This window comes from Balaenoptera ricei, chromosome 7 (genome assembly GCF_028023285.1).
Source record: "Balaenoptera ricei isolate mBalRic1 chromosome 7, mBalRic1.hap2, whole genome shotgun sequence".
In the NCBI taxonomy this organism is placed as follows: domain Eukaryota; kingdom Metazoa; phylum Chordata; class Mammalia; order Artiodactyla; family Balaenopteridae; genus Balaenoptera; species Balaenoptera ricei.
Genome location: NC_082645.1, coordinates 115,064,416 through 115,082,756, shown reverse-complemented (window position 1 = coordinate 115,082,756; position 18,341 = coordinate 115,064,416). Strand labels below are relative to the sequence as shown.

The 18,341-nt window shown below is 46.5% G+C and overlaps 2 protein-coding genes across 3 annotated transcripts in view; one reads left to right on the top strand and one right to left on the bottom strand.

Moving 5' to 3' along the window:
- The window catches only part of INPP5D (inositol polyphosphate-5-phosphatase D), a 129,471-nt gene that overhangs the window by 42,083 nt on the left and 69,047 nt on the right, over positions 1-18,341 (bottom strand). For both annotated transcript variants that reach the window (XM_059927497.1, XM_059927498.1), the window contains 4 exons: positions 12,352-12,439; positions 7,647-7,727; positions 7,425-7,496; positions 5,794-5,917 (listed from right to left, as the gene is read on the bottom strand). In XM_059927497.1, coding sequence (XP_059783480.1) covers positions 5,794-5,917; positions 7,425-7,496; positions 7,647-7,727; positions 12,352-12,439 — 365 coding nt within the window. The remainder of the gene's footprint in view (positions 1-5,793; positions 5,918-7,424; positions 7,497-7,646; positions 7,728-12,351; positions 12,440-18,341) is intronic.
- LOC132368404 (calmodulin-binding transcription activator 1-like) lies at positions 6,410-6,885 on the top strand. Its single transcript, XM_059927083.1, has one exon. The coding sequence runs from the start codon at positions 6,410-6,412 to the stop codon at positions 6,803-6,805; it is 396 nt and encodes a 131-aa protein (XP_059783066.1). The 3' UTR covers positions 6,806-6,885.

Below are 18,341 nucleotides of genomic sequence, written 5' to 3'. Positions count from 1 at the left end.
CAGGCTATAATCTATCTTTTGCTTTGAAGTTTTTAGGATTTTTTCTTAGAATCCAGTGTTATGAGACTTTCCAAAGTTGCATGTGCCTCAGAGTGTGCTGGACACTCGGTGGGCCATTTTCAGTCTGGAAACTGATATTGTTCAGTCCTGAGAACTTCTCTTGAATTGTTTCTTCAATGTATTTTCTCACTGTTTCCCGGTTTTCTCTTACTGACTCTCATTATATTGGTATCGGACCTCCTGGACTGGTCTTCTAATTTTCAAAAATCCCTTCTCTCCTATTTCTCCTCACTTTGTCCTTTTGTTCTACCTTCTGGGAGCTTTCCTAACTTTATCTTTCCACCATTCCTTTGAGTTATTTTAAAAATTTCTGGGCTTCCCTGGTGGCGCAGTGGTTGAGAATCTGCCTGCCAATGCAGGGGACACTGGTTCAAGCCCTGGTCTGGGAAGATCCCACATGCCGCGGAGCAACTAGGCCCGTGAGCCACAACTACTGAGCCTGCGCGTCTGGAGCCTGTGCTCCGCAACAAGAGAGGCCGCGATAGTGAGAGGCCCGCGCACCGCGATGAAGAGTGGCCCCCGCTTGCCACAACTAGAGAAAGCCCTCGCACAGAAACGAAGACCCAACACAGCCAAAAAAAATAAATTAATTAATTAATAAAAAAAAATTTCTGAAAAAAGATTCTGCTATAATGTTTTTATTTTTCCTTACTAATCTCCTGTTCCCTTCCTCCTCCTTTTTCTTCATTTTTATTTTGCTCTCGGAATGCTCCTTTAGTAGCATTCTGTTCTTGTTTCCTGGTCCAATTTCTTTTCACTGTCATAATTTGTTTCCTGCAAGTTTCCTATTCCAGGGTTCTCTCCAATGTCTGGTGGTCCTTGGCTGTGGATCCCAAGAGTGCCAGTGGGGGACTGTCCAGCAAGGTTTCTCCACTGGGTGGTCTCACGGGTTGATTTGTGGGGAACCTCTTCATGGCAGTGTCTTTAGATTTTTGTTCCTGGGCTGGTCACGTGGTCCAGGAAGAATCTTCCAACTGCCTGCCTGCAGGGTGTGGGCCTGGCTGGCAGCACCCCGAGCTGGGCAGGGGTGAAGGCTGGCGTCTCAGCGTTCAGAAGTAACTGTTGTTGAGCCGTCTGTTTTTGGTAGTTTCCTCTGCCCTCACCAGGCCCGGTGTCCCCCAGTCCCTTACCTCCTCCAGAGAATAAAGCTCAGGTCTTCCGCCTAATGTGTGAGGGGTAGCCGCCGGCTGCGTGGCACGGACAGGGATCTGGTGGGTCTAACGCTTTTAAAGAGATTTTCATCCAATCCTGCTGTTTATAACCCCAGCTTCACCCTCACTCCAGGGGCCCCGGTTGCTATCGATTCCTATGCCCTTTGTGGTTCCGTGGTATGTCAGGCGTCTCAACTTTTCCTATGCCATACTTAAAATTTAGTTTTGGCTCCTATAAGTTGGTTATCATTATCCATCTGTTTTCCAGCATTCAGAATTGTGTTGCCGTTCTCTTCCCTCCTGTTTTCTTTGTCCCCGTGAGTTTTGCCTTTAGGAAGGGAACTGACAATCGTGTGTGTCTTCAGCCACCATCTTGAGCTGAAGTCTCACTCTAGGGAAATCGTGGGGGGGCCCGTGCTCTCAGAAGTCCCCTCAGCCTTGTCAGAGGCAGTCAGTGTCCCACAGCGTGACTCCTACTGCTGCCAACCGGAATGCCCCAGCTTCTCCAAATCTGCTGCTATTAGGCTATGTCTCCTTCCCCTGAATTTCTGGTTTTCCTTCTATTCGCAGGTCTGTGTCACGCCCCTGGGATGTGACATCTTGCTTGCTCAGAATTAGTATTATTAATACTATTATTAGTGTTAGTAGCAGGGTCAGTAAGTGGCCCACTTGTTCCCATACCTAGTTACATAGAATCGTTTTGGTTCCTCTTCCCTTGCCCCTCTCCATCTCCTCCATCAGTCGGTCTGAGCAGTTCTACCTCCAGAACGTTCCCAATCTGCCTATCTTTCCCCATCTCAAGCCACCACCACCTCTTGCCGGCCACTGTCACAGCCCTTTAATTGGTCTCCCTGTCTCTGCCTGCCCTCTGCCACCATTTATTCTCAGCACAGCAGCCAGAGTTCATTTTAGAGGGGATCACACCATTCCCCTGCTTGAAACCTCCAAACAGTGGCTCACTGCACTTAGAACACATCCCGGGTCACCAGGGCCCCGTGACCTCTTCATCCTCCGAAGTCCCAGGCAGAGCCACCTCTGTGGTGTGAAGCTTCCCCGCACAGCCCCACACAGAGCTCGTCAGTCCTCCTCCAGGGCTAACGTCACATCTGACCCACATTCTAATACATGCGCACAGGTCAGCTTTTTCTCCTGAACTGCAGATTCTTTGAAGGAGGGCTATAACTCAGGGCTGGCCCACGGAAGATGCTCAAAAGAAAAATGTCCGTCGAATTAACTGACAAGAATTCACAGTGCTTCTCAGAATCCTAAGGAGCTTTTCTTTCAGTCCAGAAACCTCAAGTTTTTAGAGCAATCAGGCACTCTCTGACAATCTCCTTACTCACTGTAGGTTTCTGTTTCCTTTTGTCAAAGTTGGGTCCACTCCTTTCAGTTGTAAGTCAGTCTCTGTGGCCGTTAAGAGGAAAGTATGGTTCTAAGCCCATCACTTTCAACAGCCCTCCCCTGCTCACACCCTCAGTAAGTCCCCAGCTCTCCTGCCCAAGTTGTCAGTGAACGGAGCGGTCCTGCCCTGGCACTGCGATCCCAACTCTGCGTGAATATGACAGCTTGTCACACTCCAGTGTCTAGGGACTTTGTTTCCTGATCCGTCGTCCTCCTCACTGTTCGGTTCTGCCTTCCTCAAAGCTGCCTTGGAGGGATAATTATATGATGATGGTGGTAGCAGCCAATTTTTTGAGCATCTACTAGACGCTAGACACTGTGTACTTTGATGTTTACTTATTGAAGACTCACGGCAGCCCTACAGGATGCTACTATACCTATTTGACAGAATAATAAACTGAGGACAGAGAGAGGGCACTAGACCAAGGTCACAACCGGCTGACCTGGGACTCAAGGCTGGGCTTCTAACACCTCCCTGTGCTCCTAACACCACTTTTCTCCTTTCTGCATCCCACCTCCCGCACAGGGCTGGTCCCCAGAATTCCATCCCCCCTGCTGCCCTGAGAGTATCCCTTGGACCTTCGTGCCACAGCCCAGGTGGGACTCAGGAGCAGGAGGTTGCAGGACAGGGCAGGCCCCTGTGGGGCAGCCCCCATGGCCTCTACCTGGACACTTTGCCGTGGGGTCAGTGATGCCTCTGGGCACATGGGATGTACTTTTACAGGCATTAGCTCGCCTACGCATGACAAGCCTATTATTCCCATTTCACAGATGAGAAAATGGAGGTACAGAGCAGTTAAGCAACTAGGCCAACATGATACAGCCAGCAAGCGTCAGAGCCTAGATTTGAACCTGGGTAGTCTAGCCCCGGAGCCCATGTGTGCTCTTATCCTCTGTCCTGCTGTTCCCAGCATAGTGTCTGACATCGAGTTGGTGCTGAACACACAATCCCCTTCCCGCCCCGCCTGGATGTCCAGCCCTAGGAGGTTCTAGGGGTGATGGGTGGTAACTGCAGGGCTTGGCTGTCAGGCCAAATATCCGCCATCTGAATAGACAGCTCAGGCCAGTGTTCTTGATGGGGCAAGGCTGTGGCTCGTGTCCTGTAGCCTAGAGACCCCTGTGGGATGTGCTGTGACCTGCTCCCATTTGCCATCTCTGCTGGCGAGAGCTTCAGAGTGGGTGGTGCTGACCCAGGACAGTATCTGAAGGCCACTCCAGCTCATGGGCTAAATGACAGTGGGCAGACAGTATGGAAGCACAGCCCACGCTCCCTACGGGCATCTGCTTGGCCAGGCTAGTGCGGCGGGACCTCCCCAACTTTCCCACACCAGCCATCAGTCATGGTCTCCAACTAGAACCTGCTTCCAGAACATTCCACCCCACAAGTCAGGCTTCTAACAGAACCAGAGGAGAGTCCTCTGCTTCCAGACAGCAGGAGAAAGATTTTACATGGTGACCACATGCACACAATTTCTATGTGTGTGTGCATGTGTATGTATAGCTACAACACAAGTTTCATGAAAAAATATTTACCTTTACTCTCTACTTTGACGTTTTCTGTTTTATCCTTCTCTGTTCTTTCTCTTCTCATACTACTTTATTAAGAACAAAAGATACTGATCACGCCTGGAACTGCCAGGTAAAATACAGGATGCCTGGGATTCCTTTACAGAAAAAGGCATACCTTTTTACTATAAGTATGTTCCAAGTATTGCATGGGACATACTTATACTAAAACTTTTTCACTGTTTATCTGAAATTTAAGTTTAACTGGGCATCCTGTATTTTTATTTGCTAATCCGGTATCCCTAATTATATGCTACTAAACAAATTTTGAGCCCCTGCAGAATAAAAAATACTGTTTACAGACCAGAGGGACTTTGTCTTCAGGGGTTTGAAAACCTGAACTGGAATACAAACTGCTGTGTGAAATTTGAGGGGAGAGTCCACAGCACTTACCAAGTATCTCAGGGAATCTGTCAGCCAGGCGAGGATAAAATGAGATCAAGTAAGGAAATGTGGCTCAGAAAATATCATGTTACGATACATAGGCTCCCCGCATTGAACAGATGGAGAAACTGAGGCTTGGAGCTGCCCCCTCCCTGGCAGGCCAGCCTCCGAGGCCAGTGATGCCAGGGGCATATCTGAGCATTTTCCCCTATTCTGCTTGGTTCCTGCCCAAAGCCCTGCTGTCCTCCAGGGGTCCCTCCCCTGAGAGCCTCTCTGTAGCCTTTCTCTTCCCCTGACCTTGGCCACACTGCAGGCTGTCACTTGCCATCCTCACTATCAAGGCTGCCAATTCTAGACTATGCCTCCAAAACTGCCTCCCCACCCCCTCCCCAGTTATTCTCCATCCAACCTGTGGCCTTCTTCGGAGCACTCAGTAATAGCTGAAATCATCGTATTGACATATTTATTGGCCACTCAATGCATTGGAATGTAAATTGAACGTGGACAGAGTCTTCGACCATCCTGCTCGCCCTGGATCCCCAGTGCCTGGCCCACAGCAGCTTCTCTATAAGTTTTTGGCGTGTGAACATTTTCCATTTTACTGATGAGTTTGTTTGAAATGCAAAGCCTCAGTTGCCCAGAGTTGGCTCCTATGTGCTAGGCTTTCCTAAGGAGCCTTACACGTAGATCCATTCACATGAGCCTTATCATCCCCATTTTACAGATGAGGAAACTGAGGCCCAGGAAGGTTAAGTGTCACGTGCAAGGTCACACTGGTGCTAAGTGGCTGAGCTGGGATGTGAATTCAGACAGAGCTCATGACTTTAATGCCATGCTAAACTGTTTCTCTGTCTGTGCTACCCTAGAGATGCAGCCTGATTCGGTCAGCAGGGCCTGAACCAGGCACAATGATGACCAGACGCGTCAGCCTGGCTCCTAGCAGGGGAGAGCATGAACACACGTGGAACCGCCACCCAGGGCCAAGTATAAGCTCATTTCCCCAGGATGGGAGGAAGCAGGTGGAGCGTACAGGGCAGGCCTCAAGGTAGAGGGGGCACGAGAGGGGAGCCTTAGGACTGGGGGTTCCCACAGGCAGGCTGAGGGTTGGTGGGTACCCCAGCCGAGGGCGGAAGGTGCCTAGCAGGACTTGCTTTCCCAGCAGCCTGCTGCTGACCGGCCACAGTAAGGGCATTAGCAGAATGAGAACTTTACAGACATGAGGGGGCCTTACTTTTCTTGTGGCTGTAGAACTTGTCCTCAGAACCATCCTTGGACTTCTTAATTATCAGTTTCCCAGATTCAACATCAACTTTGAGCTGCAATTTCTGAGGAATCCCCAGAGATTCTGACTTCACCTGTGAAAAGGAGGTGGGTGGGGGGGGGGGGAGGGGAGGGGAAGAGGAGTTGTTGGTTATCCCTTCTCTGTGCTTTCACGGTGCCAGTCTGTGACCCCTTGTCGATATGACTGGGTGGCCTTTGGCCACGTGTCCAGCCCTGGTGTCCCTCCCGTGCGGCACCACTGGGCTTCTGTTTCTGAGCCTCCCCTGATGCAGAGGGAGTTTCCACGGGCAGATCCTGAGAGTCGCTAAAACGTGGGAGGAGCCCAGCTTGTCCACTGTGTGCACATCAGCTATTCCGCCAACAGGTTTGGTGGAGGGAACGGATGAACAACTGGAAGATGGTTTATTCACGGCTGAACGTGACAACACTCATTAATCGGATGTGTCATCTACTTCCACAAAGGATTTCAGTAACAGATTTACGCTCCTGGGCCTCGTTACAACCAATAAATGAACATTCGCTGATAATAATTAGGAAAAAGATAATTGCCTAGGCATGTTCAGAAGATGGAAATACATCTTAATACCGAATTGTCATCAGGGCTAGGAAGGATTTGGGGGTGGGCATCCTGTCCTGCTTCTGAATGTGGAACCAGTGCTGGGCAAAAAGAAAAGAAAAACAGCACGCTCGGGGTCCGGGTCGCGAGGAGGAGGAGGAGGAAGTGGCGGGCGGAGGGGAAATGGCTGCCGAAAACAAGCCGGAAGAGCGTTTCCCGAAGCGTATTCTGCGGAACTAGCACCTACCGTGTTCTCAACACCGCGCCACCTATAGAAGATGATCATGGGAACAGCGATAGCAGTCATGTAAAGATCTTTTTACCGAAAAAGCTGCTTGAATGTCTGCCGAAATGTTCAAGTTTACCCAAAGAGAGGCACCGTTGGAACACTAATGAGAGATCATGACGCAGCCGTCCTTTTGGATTTCTTTTTAATAATGTGTGACCCTTCACCTTTGATCCCCTGACCTGCATTACCTTGGTAACCATTTCATTTCATTTTTTGATTTTGGTGTACAAGCTGTAACATTTCATCTCTCAAAGTGTCACACACTGATTTCTTCAAATAGAGATACCCCTTTGAGCGATTAAAAAAAGAAAAAAAAAAAGAAAAGAAAAGAAAAACAAATTTCTGGGCCTGGAGATTCTAACTCAGTCACTTTCAGGGAAGTCACAGGAATCACTTTTTTTTTCCCCGAATCCCTCCTTGAGGCACTATTTTGCAGCCAGTTCGGGGAGGCCCTCTGTTTGATGACACTCACTGCCCCCATTTGGAGCAGGACGAAGTTTTGGCATCTTGGGCCAATGAGAAGCTCCTTCCTTGGGAGCCTCCCCACGGCGAAGGTTCCACAGGTTCATCTGGGCACCCATTCTACGGTTTAATCATCTTCCCAGGGAGCTGGTTCCGCTGACCGTCAATCTCAGCCCAGCCGTTGGGCTCCCTCCTGAGCCAAAAGCCCCCCTTCCACAGGGACCAGAATGCCCGCCAGCCCCCTCCTGTGAAGCACAAGTCCACAGGCACTTACCTCAAAGGTGACTGGTGGGATGAGGGAACGCCGGTGGGAAGACTCGGGACCCTCATGCAGCAAGGCCTTGACCTGTGGGCAGGAAAGCACGGGGCCCTTCAGGCTGGGAGGTGAAGGGAAGGCAGTACAGTTTCGGACAGAGTCACAGGGATACCTGGGCATTCTCCAAGCGAAGAGGGGGCCAGAGAGAAGTCCAGGGAAGCTGCAGGGCCCCCCACATACCTTATCTTCAATAGAAGACAGGAGACTTGTCAGTTGGCTGAGCTTGGCCACCATGTTGATCGGATTGGCCTCACCAGGCACCTGGGACATGAGGAAAAGAGCAAACAAGGACGGGATGCTGGGTGCCAGCCACTGGGAGGCGTCAGGCTGAGCGCTTTCCATGCTTCATCTTGGTTCATCTCCCTAACAATCCCACAAGTACGATTACTGTCCCCCTTTGCAGACAAGGAAATCAGGGATATGTACAACCATCTCAAAATTATCATGACCAAAAAATACATCTTCCTTTCTTCTTCCCTCTAAATCTGCTTCTTCCCTGGTGCTTCTCAGTTGCTTAAACAAAACCCGAGGCCTGTCCTCGATGATAACCTTTCCACCCTCCTACGTGTACTGCATCGGTGCTCCTGCTTCCAAAACACAGCCGTCCCCTGCTCGAAACCCCCTCGTCCAGCTGCTTCCCACCACTGAGAGGAAATGATCCAAACTCTTAAAGACTCTGTATGATCCACCCCTCAGCCCCAGCCATGCTCATCCCCACTTCTGATCTGCCCTTGGCCTTGAGCTACACTTTCTGAGGAATCCCTAGAAACATGGATGTCACCTGAGAAGGCCACTTCCTTGTCATTCAGGTCTCAGAGCCACAGAGAGGTCTTCCCTGACCACACGAGCTAAAATCATCTCTACTAGATCACCCTGCTTTGTTTCATACCAATCACCACGATTGTTTATTTGCTCTTTGTGTATTTCCCCTGCTAGAATGTAAACAATGTGAGAATTGGGACCGTGAGAAATGTGTCCGGTGCTGTGACATTGGTGCTTGGCCAGCTGAAGATGCCCGGTAAAGTTGTTCAATGCATGCCTGAGGCCCAGAGAGCTGAAGTTACCCGTCAGAAGTCACACAGCTAGTAACGGCACAGCAGGCCAGGAAACCAGGTCTGCTTGGCACCAAGTCCACGGTCTCCAGCATTTATTCACAGAACAAATATTTACAAAGCACCTATTCTGTGCCAGACACGTTCCCAAGGTGCTGGAGATGTAGAGTTAAAAGGGCACCATCCCCGCCCTCCACTAGGACAAGAACACCAGACTTGATGATCTTGAACACCAAGCAGAGTGGAATGAGGGTTATCACCAACGAGGAGAGGTCCCTTTACCCCACCCCTTCCTGAATAAGTCAGCCGGGTTACACAGGCTTTTTTTTTTTTTTTAATAAGTATTATTATTATTTAACGATTTATTTTTATTTATTTATTTATTTATTTAGGCTGCACTGGGGTCTTAGTTGCCACACGCGGGGTCTTCGTTGCCGCCTGCGCACTCTTAGTTGCGGCGCGCGGCGCCTAGTTCCCTGACCAGGGATGGAACTCAGGACCCCTGCATTGGGAGCGCAGAGTCTTACCCACTGGAACCCCAGGGACGTCCCTACAGAGGCTTCTGACCTCAGGTTCCCAGCAGCCGCTTTAGCTCTCTCCTTCTGCCGTCACCAACCCCCATCACTTCTGACCATCAGCTGTACCGCCGCTACGGCCACCTCCAGCACAGCCATCACCGCCTTCATCGGGGCAGTTACTCTTTGTCACGACTTTCTCTAATTCTTTTTGGTTTGGCCCTTGCTCCTTGATAAAGCTCTCAATCAGTCTTCAGTTATTATTGATCAGCGGGAGGGCTCAAAAGAGTGGAGCTGAGATGCAGGTAAGAATGGAGCAGGACAGCAGGTGGGAGAGTACAGGATCCCCTGTTTTAGGGGTGTTTTTCTCATAAAGAGTTGAAAAGATGGCAGATTCAAACCCCCTCATCCTCCTTCAGACACTGGAGATCGCCTGCTTGCTACCCGGGCCATCACCTGGTGGTAGGATGGTGTCTTCCCCACTCTCTCTTTGAATCTATGTCTTTTGGGGCAGGTTTGGCAAGGATGTACAAAGTATAAATGAAGCTACCAACCAAGTGGGAGTTAGTTCTTGGAACAAAAGGTATTAGAAGAACGCTGGAGCTTAGCCTCTACTGCCTCGTTAGGCAGAATACATGTGACCATGTGATGGGTTCGTATGCTATGCCCAGTGTGTTTAAGATGTATTGACTCTTCTAGTCCTTGGTTTGCAGATGGGGAAATTGAGTCAGAGTGGTGAGTCACTTGTTCAAGGTCACACAGCTGGTGTTGACCTGAGATTTGAATGTAGATCTCGCCCAGTGGGTCTCAGCTGGTACGGATTTTGCCCTCTGGGGTCATTTGACAATGTCTGGAACATTTTGAGTTGTGAAAATTGGGGGATGCTAATGGCATCTAGTGGGTAGAGGCCAGGATGTGTTAACATCCTACAAGGCACAGAACAGTCCCCCACAGCAAAAAATGACCCGGCCCCAAATGTCACTAGCATTGAGGTTGAAGGCAAAATTCACAACTCAGCCTCAATGTGGGCGAATTGGTCTGAGTGCCACCTGTGGGTTTGTAGAAGCTGACCTAGTTATTGCACTTAGCTTTTCAGTTGAACTTCGGAGGATGTGGGCTCCAAGGTTAACGACTCTCTGTTCTTACATAGGGCAGACCCAGGGCTCTCCCCAGACTTCGGACCAGCAGTCATTTTGATAATGTTGCATTTTGCACCTCCCAGCAGTTCTCAAATAAATGTCACGCAGGGGTCCCCATCTCATCTTGCCTACCTAACGGAAAGGGCCTAGTGCTGGTAAGAGGCTACCATGGCCAGATGTCTCACCCAAGCAATTTCATTTACTCCCTCATATACCCCTGCAGTGGCAGATATGACTATGCCCATTTCTCAGATAAGGCAACTAAGGATGGGTCAGGCGGGAGGGAGGTGAGTCAGATATTGAACTTGGATGTTTTTGATCCAGAGGCCAGTGTTCTTGCCTCTACCTCAGGCAGCCTCGGAACTCCCTCTTCCATTTGTGAATTTCTGGAGGCATCAAGACATTGCCTGCTTTCCTTGACAAGTCAGGGTCTCAGACAGGAGGGTGGCAGCCAGAACCGTTTCTCTAAATCCTGAGGCCACGTCCCATCCCGTCGCTACTCTGTTCTGCCACCGTCCCATCCCGTCGCTACTCTGTTCTGCCACCGAATGCAAACACTTTGGCCTTTTGCACGCAGGGCACCATGCTGGGGCGTGGCTGTTATCAGCTTATCTCTCTGGAAGCTTCTCCCTCTTCTAATCCTACTTCAAAGATTTGGGTGTGTGGTCTTGTATTCAAACAATTTAAATTTTAGTGTCTGGTAGGGTCTCTGTTTTGTCTAGATTTGCTTTTACTTTCCCGGAAATTAACCCACCATTCACTTCAAGGAAAGCAAAATTACGTTTTTGGTTTTTTTTTTATCCTGATGAATTTTTAAGTTGTACAAATAGAACACAAATTTTCTCAGTTAAAAAAAAAACTCCAAAAAACCATTTGGGCAAACCTGAAGTCTCCCCTGACCCAGGCCCCTTTGGCCCAATTCCATCCCGTCCTCGTGGTGAACAGAATAGCCCTTTGGGTATAAACACTTCTGGTACGATTTCCACATGTAGACTTACATCCTAGTTCATATATTGTTCTGCTGTTTGCTTTTTTCACCCAACAGTATGCCTTGAAGTCAGTGCATCCACCTTAGAACAGAATTCTGCATCATACTTTAACCCTTTCTCTCTCTGTGTTTCCAGCGTTTCTGTTTTTAGAGACAAAGCTACGATAAACATTTTTGTCAACATCTCTGTGCAAACATGTAGACCCTAAGGCAGCTGCCTGCAGGTAGAATGGCTTGCTTGAAGGACTCCGGGCATTAAACATTTTCATGCCGACGGCTAAATTGCCTTTCAGGAAACCCATTTCCACTCTCAACTGTGAGCAATGAACCCGTGCGAGTCCCTGACCCTCATGTTAGAGCCAAGTCCTGGCTTCACCAATCAAATTTTCCTGTCTGAGAGGTAAGAATAGGGCTCCCTGCCTTGCAGGTCATTTTCCAGTTACTAATGAGGTGTTACTAACATCTTTTCCAGGGTATCCCAGCTATTCCCAGTCCCTCTTCAGTCAAACAGGCTTTTAAACTCCTCTTCCCACTTAAAAAATTTGGTTGCTTTTACTTAATCGTGTGTGGAAGGGTTTGCTTTTTAAACATTTTTAAACCCTTGTCCCTTGCAAGTGCTTTCTCTGGAAGTCCTATCTGTGCCTTGTTTTTAGCTTTGCCGAGGACACCTTCTGTGACACAGACAACTTGGCCTTGGCCCCCTGCCAGGCTGTGAGCGTGCATATGTGTGTGCGTGTGTGCGTGTGTGCATGTGTGTGTGTGTGTGTGTGTGTGTGTGTGTGTGTGTGTCTGGCGGGGGCCTGCCTTCACCTGCTCTTCCTGGGGCACGAGGCGGGATCAAACATTTAGGCACCTCGTGTTTTTTTCATTTTCTGATGAGAAATGATGGGAAAAGGTCCTGCCTTGCCTCCTTATTCAGCACTAATAAGGAGTTATGCTGGTGGTTGCATAATTTGAAATCTTTATTCCTCAAATCAAAATCCAGCGGGGGCGGGGGGATAAACCTTACTGGGAGTCAGGGTGCTGAGGCTCCCCGGCCCCCTTATACTCTGGGGGTCCAACAAAGGCGGTGCTTCCTTCTGAGCCCTCGGGACATTGGTTACCTCTTCTCCCCATGCCCCATCCGACACCCCCCCCACCCCTCCCCCACCGGTTTTATCAATCTCATCTGTCCAATCCCAATGTCTTTACCTGAGGCCGTGGACGCAGGCCAGGGGAGAGCTGCTGGTCAAACAGCCTCTGCAGAGATTCCAGGGTAGGGAGGGTCCGGGTGACTTCGCTGGGGGCAAGAGACAGGGTGAAGGTCAAGGATTAGTGAGGACCCAGTGAGGCATCGGGCACACAGGCTCCAGCTGGAGACGCGGCGTGGTCACACCCACTCTGGCAAAGGCAGGGATCCTTCCCAGAAGGACAATCCCGGGCAGAGATCCAGGCCTGCCGGTACTGGTCCACCTCCTGAGAACCCCCCACCCCTTCCGTCCTGACCAGGACCAAACTGGAGCCGCGATGCGTAAACCTGATTCACCTTTGTTTAGCCACACTCAACTACGCAGCTCGTAGAAAATTTGAACCTAGAATCACAAAACTACTTAGAAATAATTTAGTAATCTATGGTCCCAAACTTTAGTGTTTATAAGAATCACACCCTCACCGAGTGTTAGAAACGCAAACGTCTGGGCCCCAACCTGCTTTGGTCTGGAATCTGCATTTTAATTTGGTGCCCCAGGGGCTTCGCGTGCCAGCAGTCTGTGCTTTCCGGTTCACATCTCCTCCGAGCAGCTAAGGTGGAGGCCCAGAGAGATCTGTCATTGTCTAGTACGCTGACAATTCCAATACCAGGGCTTTATTGATCCTTTGTTCCCTTCTCATCTTTTTCTATTTTCCCATTGTTTTGGGCATGGTGGGCAGACAATTTTGAGTTCTATTTTTCATCTATTATTTCATCAAAAACTGTTCATGTTTTTACACATTCAACATTCCTAGTGGTTTCAAAATATTCTCTCAATTAAATGTACCAAAATCAATTGCTAGATATTTGGGTTATTTTGAGATCTTGGTGATTATAAATAAAGGCTGCTGTGAACAGCTTTGTTCATATAGCTCTTCTTTACTTATTTTCAATGACAGTTTTAAGATAACCAGAGATTATGGCTCTTGATCAATATCGTTAAGCCTTTGAGTGACGGTGGCCTTGGGCACTGTTCCAGCCTCCTCATCCTTTGTGCTATCTGAATTCTGTTATTCTCTTCTCTCTCTTTTAGTGGGCATAACAGTGCATTTTAATACTGATGAATTGATTTGCATATCTTTAATTTCTAATGTCTAAGTATTTTTCTGTCTGGTTGGTTTCTATTGTATTTCTCTTCCTATAAACTGTTCATGTCCATTGTTGGTCTTCTGTTGGGAATTTTGTTGGTATTTTTTACATTGGTATAAACTCTTTACTTATTGCTTTGCTTTTTATTTAATCTAGGTGTTGTAAGTTTTTGTTTTTTTTTCCCATTCTGTTGTTTTCACCCTAGGTAGGCTGGATATCATTTTAAAGTGCTTTATAGTTTTTTATTGCTCTATTTTTCACCTTTTCCTTGGAATTTTTTTTGCTTACCTTAGTTAAAAATTTATCATCAGTATCTACTCGTGAGCAATTAGTAGCTCACTTTAAATTGGTTTCTCACTCTTTTAAAAATTATGTTATAAACAGGGTTTTGGGGGGTTGTTGTTATATCTTTTTAGTTCCTTACTTCATCTGGAATTTAAAAAAAATATGTGGTGGAAATAAGTTCACCTTTTTCCATGTTGCTATTCATTTTCACTCAACTGCACTTACTCTTTTTTCCACAGATCTTTTGGGCTAGATCATTGCACAAGCTCATCTTAAATATGATAGGATTTATTTTCAGAATTCATATCATTCATTCAACAAAAACTCTGGAGTGCCTCATATGTACTAGGCAATGTCATGTTCATAGATTTATACATGTCACCATTGCAAGGATGGTGTTGTAGCCTACTGGCTTTGATTGGCCATCCTTGGGACGCCTCTGGGGGCCAAGGATGGGGTGGGGGGAGGTAACTGGCCTGGGGAGGGGGAGGGAAGTGCCAGGCAGACAGGGTTCTCAGTTTCTATCCCACCTCCGACAGAGCTACTCTGTTAACATAGTGGTATTCTGTTTAAACTGTCATTTCATAAAAGAATTCTAGGCCAAAAAAAAAAAGAAATTCTAAAGCACTAATTTAGAACATGCTTTAACATCAAATAGATCTCCCTCTTTGTTCTCCTTTTTAAAAATGTTATTTTAAAAACACAAGTACATATACACAAACTGAATCTTTAGGATTTTCTAAGAATAATGCTGTTATTCTCTGTATTTCTAACCTTGGTAAAATTTTGAGAAATCTGGCTCTCAGACGTGTCTGGAGGTATTGGTTAGGGTCAGAATGACCAATGACACATAGGGACTTGAGTTGGAAGACTTAAGAACTGGTCTTATCATACAGAAAGGATTTGTCCAGGGAAGTCACCATCAGCAGGGTCCCTGGGAAGCTTGTCTCAGCTTCAGGTCACCAGCTCAAGGGAAGATGGGGAGCAAAGACAGGGAGGGCTGCAGTCCTCAGGCAGGTCAGACCCCAGAGACAGCCCAGAAGGGGCCTAGGCCCCCTGAGGAAGCCCTTCCAGAAGGAGAGGCTCCTCCCACCTTGGTCTCAGAGAGATGGTTAATTTCCCCAAGATTCCCATTCAGTTTCCAGCTAGCACATCCAGTATCTCCCAACCGGGAACTCCAGACTCAGAAGAAACATTCTGATACTTTGTTGTTTTCTTAATTTTTTCTTCTCTGATTTTTTGCTTCTTTTTCTTTTTGCTTTAGCAAAAATTTCTCATACAGTACTAAATAATCAGGTGATGATAGGCATCTCTTTTTCTTTTATTAAAATGTTTAATGGAATGATTTTAATGTTTCCCTGTTAAGTGTAATTGGTTTTACATTGACACATATTGCATTATTAAGGAGGGATCCTTCTATTCCTTTTTAAATAATGATTTTTAAAGATTAGAAATGACTTTTATCAAGTCTATTAATACATCTATGCAAATGATTCCCCTATCTCTAATCTCCTGCTAAATTACAGTGTTTTCTTTATGTTAACTCACCCTTACAGTGATTTCTTAGATAAAACCTACATTTTTCATATCACTTAAATTATATTTGCTAGAATATTACTGAAATATTACACATTTCTATCAATAAATGAAACTGGATATAGTTTATTTCAGGCTATTTTCTTGATTAGGTTTTCGGATTTGAATTGTACTTTTCTTGAGTATTGAATTAGGTGATTTTTGTCATTCCTGAATAATTTATAAATCATGGTTATTATTCCTTGAAAGTTCAAAGAGGGCATACATGGTAATTTTTATATTTCATATTTCACATAAAATATTTGTTTCATTTAATTATAATTTGAAGATTTGTAGCCACGTAATTGTACACTGTACTCTTTATTGGTTTGGAAATCTTTAATGCAAATTATTAAATCTCCTACATTTCTAATTTTTAAAATTTCCTTAATTGACTTTTCCCTAATTTATTTCTGTTTTTAACTATTTTCCCCCTGCTCTTTTCCTTTCCAGTTGTTGTTATTGTTCATTCGCTTAACAGAGATTTCTTAAAGACTCTGTTTTGTTCACTGCTGTATCTCTAGCCCCTGGAACAGTGCATGGCTTGTAGTTGGCACACATTCAATCTTTGTTCACGAATACTGAATACATTACTGTTTCCAGTACTTTGCATGACCGTGGAAATATCAAGGCAATTGGGGTATGACCCATGATGCCTTCAGGAGACTGAGAGCCTGGATTAAGTTTGTATGCTTGACTTATTGTTCCACACCCCCCTTTCCATAACAGAGCATTTAAAGCTATGGCTTTTCCTCCAAGTAGTGCTTTGGCTGCATCAGCTAGAGTTCTGATATACAGAGGCTTGATTACCCTGGGTTTCCAAACCTATCCCATGTAGGCTATCATTGTGTCAAGTGTCTTCTTTAATTCAGCTGTGATTGGAGATGATCAAGAAAGGCCAGATGGTTGGGTAGTTGTGGCTAGTTTGTTATTTATTTCTATTTTCATCATACTGTGTTCTGGGAACACAGAATCAACACTTTTGCTTTGGGTGTGTTCATATCCAGCTGCTCAGTAGGCTGCTGGGTTCTTATTTTTAGGATCACCAGCACTCTAAAATTTCTGGAAAAAAATTCTTGGAAACTTTTTGAAGTGAAGGCTTGTGATTAGTACATTTTCACCAATTTTTTAAATCTGCAAAGACTCCTTTGGCTCTTGAATGATATCTAGGTTGAGTTAATCCCAAGGAGAAGTCAGTAGTCTTCTCCTTGGTGATACTGCTTCAGAATTTTTACTATATCATCAAGGAGTATGAATAGTATTAAGTATTGTAATTTTTAAAACTAACAGTGCTGTTCCTAATTATTTACTTTCTGAACTCATCTTCCCTTGTGGTTTAGAAGATTATAAGAAGAGGTTTTGGTGCTGCTATTTGGTTGTTCTGTAATTGGATCTTTATGAGGCTTCTCAATACCTGGATTTAGCTCCTTTATAAACCTGGAAACATTTTTTTCTTTTATATATTTAGTCATCAATTACACATCATTTTTTCCCTGCTTCTTGAAGAGCCCACCCTACCAGCTATAAGTTGAATCTCTATGCCCTCTTTCCAAAGACTATCGATTTCTAATCACACATTCTTGGCATATGCTTATTTAGTCTTCTCAGGTTTTTTATATATACTTCCCTGACACTCTGCTCTGTTTTGTGATTTGATTTTCAAGTTTGATTTGAAAACTATGGGTTCATTTTATGACCTCCAATGAAGCAGTTATAATGATGGTATTTTTGTTTTGGTTGGTTGGTTTCTTTATCAAAATCCTTACCCTGCTCTCACTTAATTGATACAATAACCTCTCCCACATTTTATTTTAAAATTCTACTACAATTCTCCTCATTTCTCCATTTCATGGCTTATCAAGTATTTCCAGACTCTGGAGACTTAATTCTTTATTCTCTTTCCCTGGAAAAGTTTCTGTCTGGTTCTAGATAATCTAACTTAGGGTTACAAATCTTCCTCGAGCCTTTGTGCTGCGGAAACTCCTTCTTTCAGACACAGGTACTGACATTGTAATGACATTTTTGCAGAGGAGGCTCTTGCACTGTTTCTCACTCCTCAGTTCTCTGTGACTTTCCCATCCTCACCCTGGCGTTTGTGTTGGCCAAGTGGTCCGAGTGGACAAACCTGGCCACCATTGGCACCATCCTCAGCCCCCCGTTCCAGCTCCTTCTCCTCCACCCCACCTCTCAACGTCTACCCTGGGCCCCCTTTCCCCTCCATCTGCACTCCGCCCTGCGGTGACCTTACCCCACTCATCTCCCAGCTTCAAGTGCCAACTGCATGCTGATGACTCCCAGATGTATACCCTTACCCCTGAGGTCTCCTGGGCTCTAACTTCTAGAACTAAATCCTTGGTTGGTGGCTCAGCTCACAGGATGTCTAATAAAGCCTCAAGCCAATGGTAGCTCAGAGAAAGATGCCCCTCGTCCACTCCCTCCTCTTTGACTTTCCCCATCTAAGTAACTGGCATCATCCACCACTCAGCTGCTCGCACCAAAAACCTAAGGGTCACCCTCGATTCGTCTTCCCCCCACCCTACATCCATCTGCCAGCTCCACCATCCACACACGCCCCGGGTCACACCAGCCCTCAGCACCCACATGCTCCCAAGCCTTGGGTCATCTAGCTAATATCTATCAGCTGTTCCTGTGTGCCAGGCACTGTCGAAACCCAGGACTCAGCAGGATGCAAAACAGACACAAATCCCTGCCTCCTCTTGCTTCCCTTCTCGTGGGCCACCATCAGGTCACAAATATAGTAGCTCCCAACTGTCTGCTGCTTTGGGTCTGCCTCCTAAGATCCAGTCTCCACTGCCCTGACTCAGATTACGGCACAATCCTGAAAATCTCTACCAGGCCTTGGGAGTCCTGTGTGATGTGGCTCCTGCTGGCGTTGCCAGATAGAACACAGGACACCCAGCTAAATTAGAGTTTCAGATAAACAATGGATAATCTACTAGTGCAAGTATATCCCAATATTGCACGGTATATACTTATGCTAAAA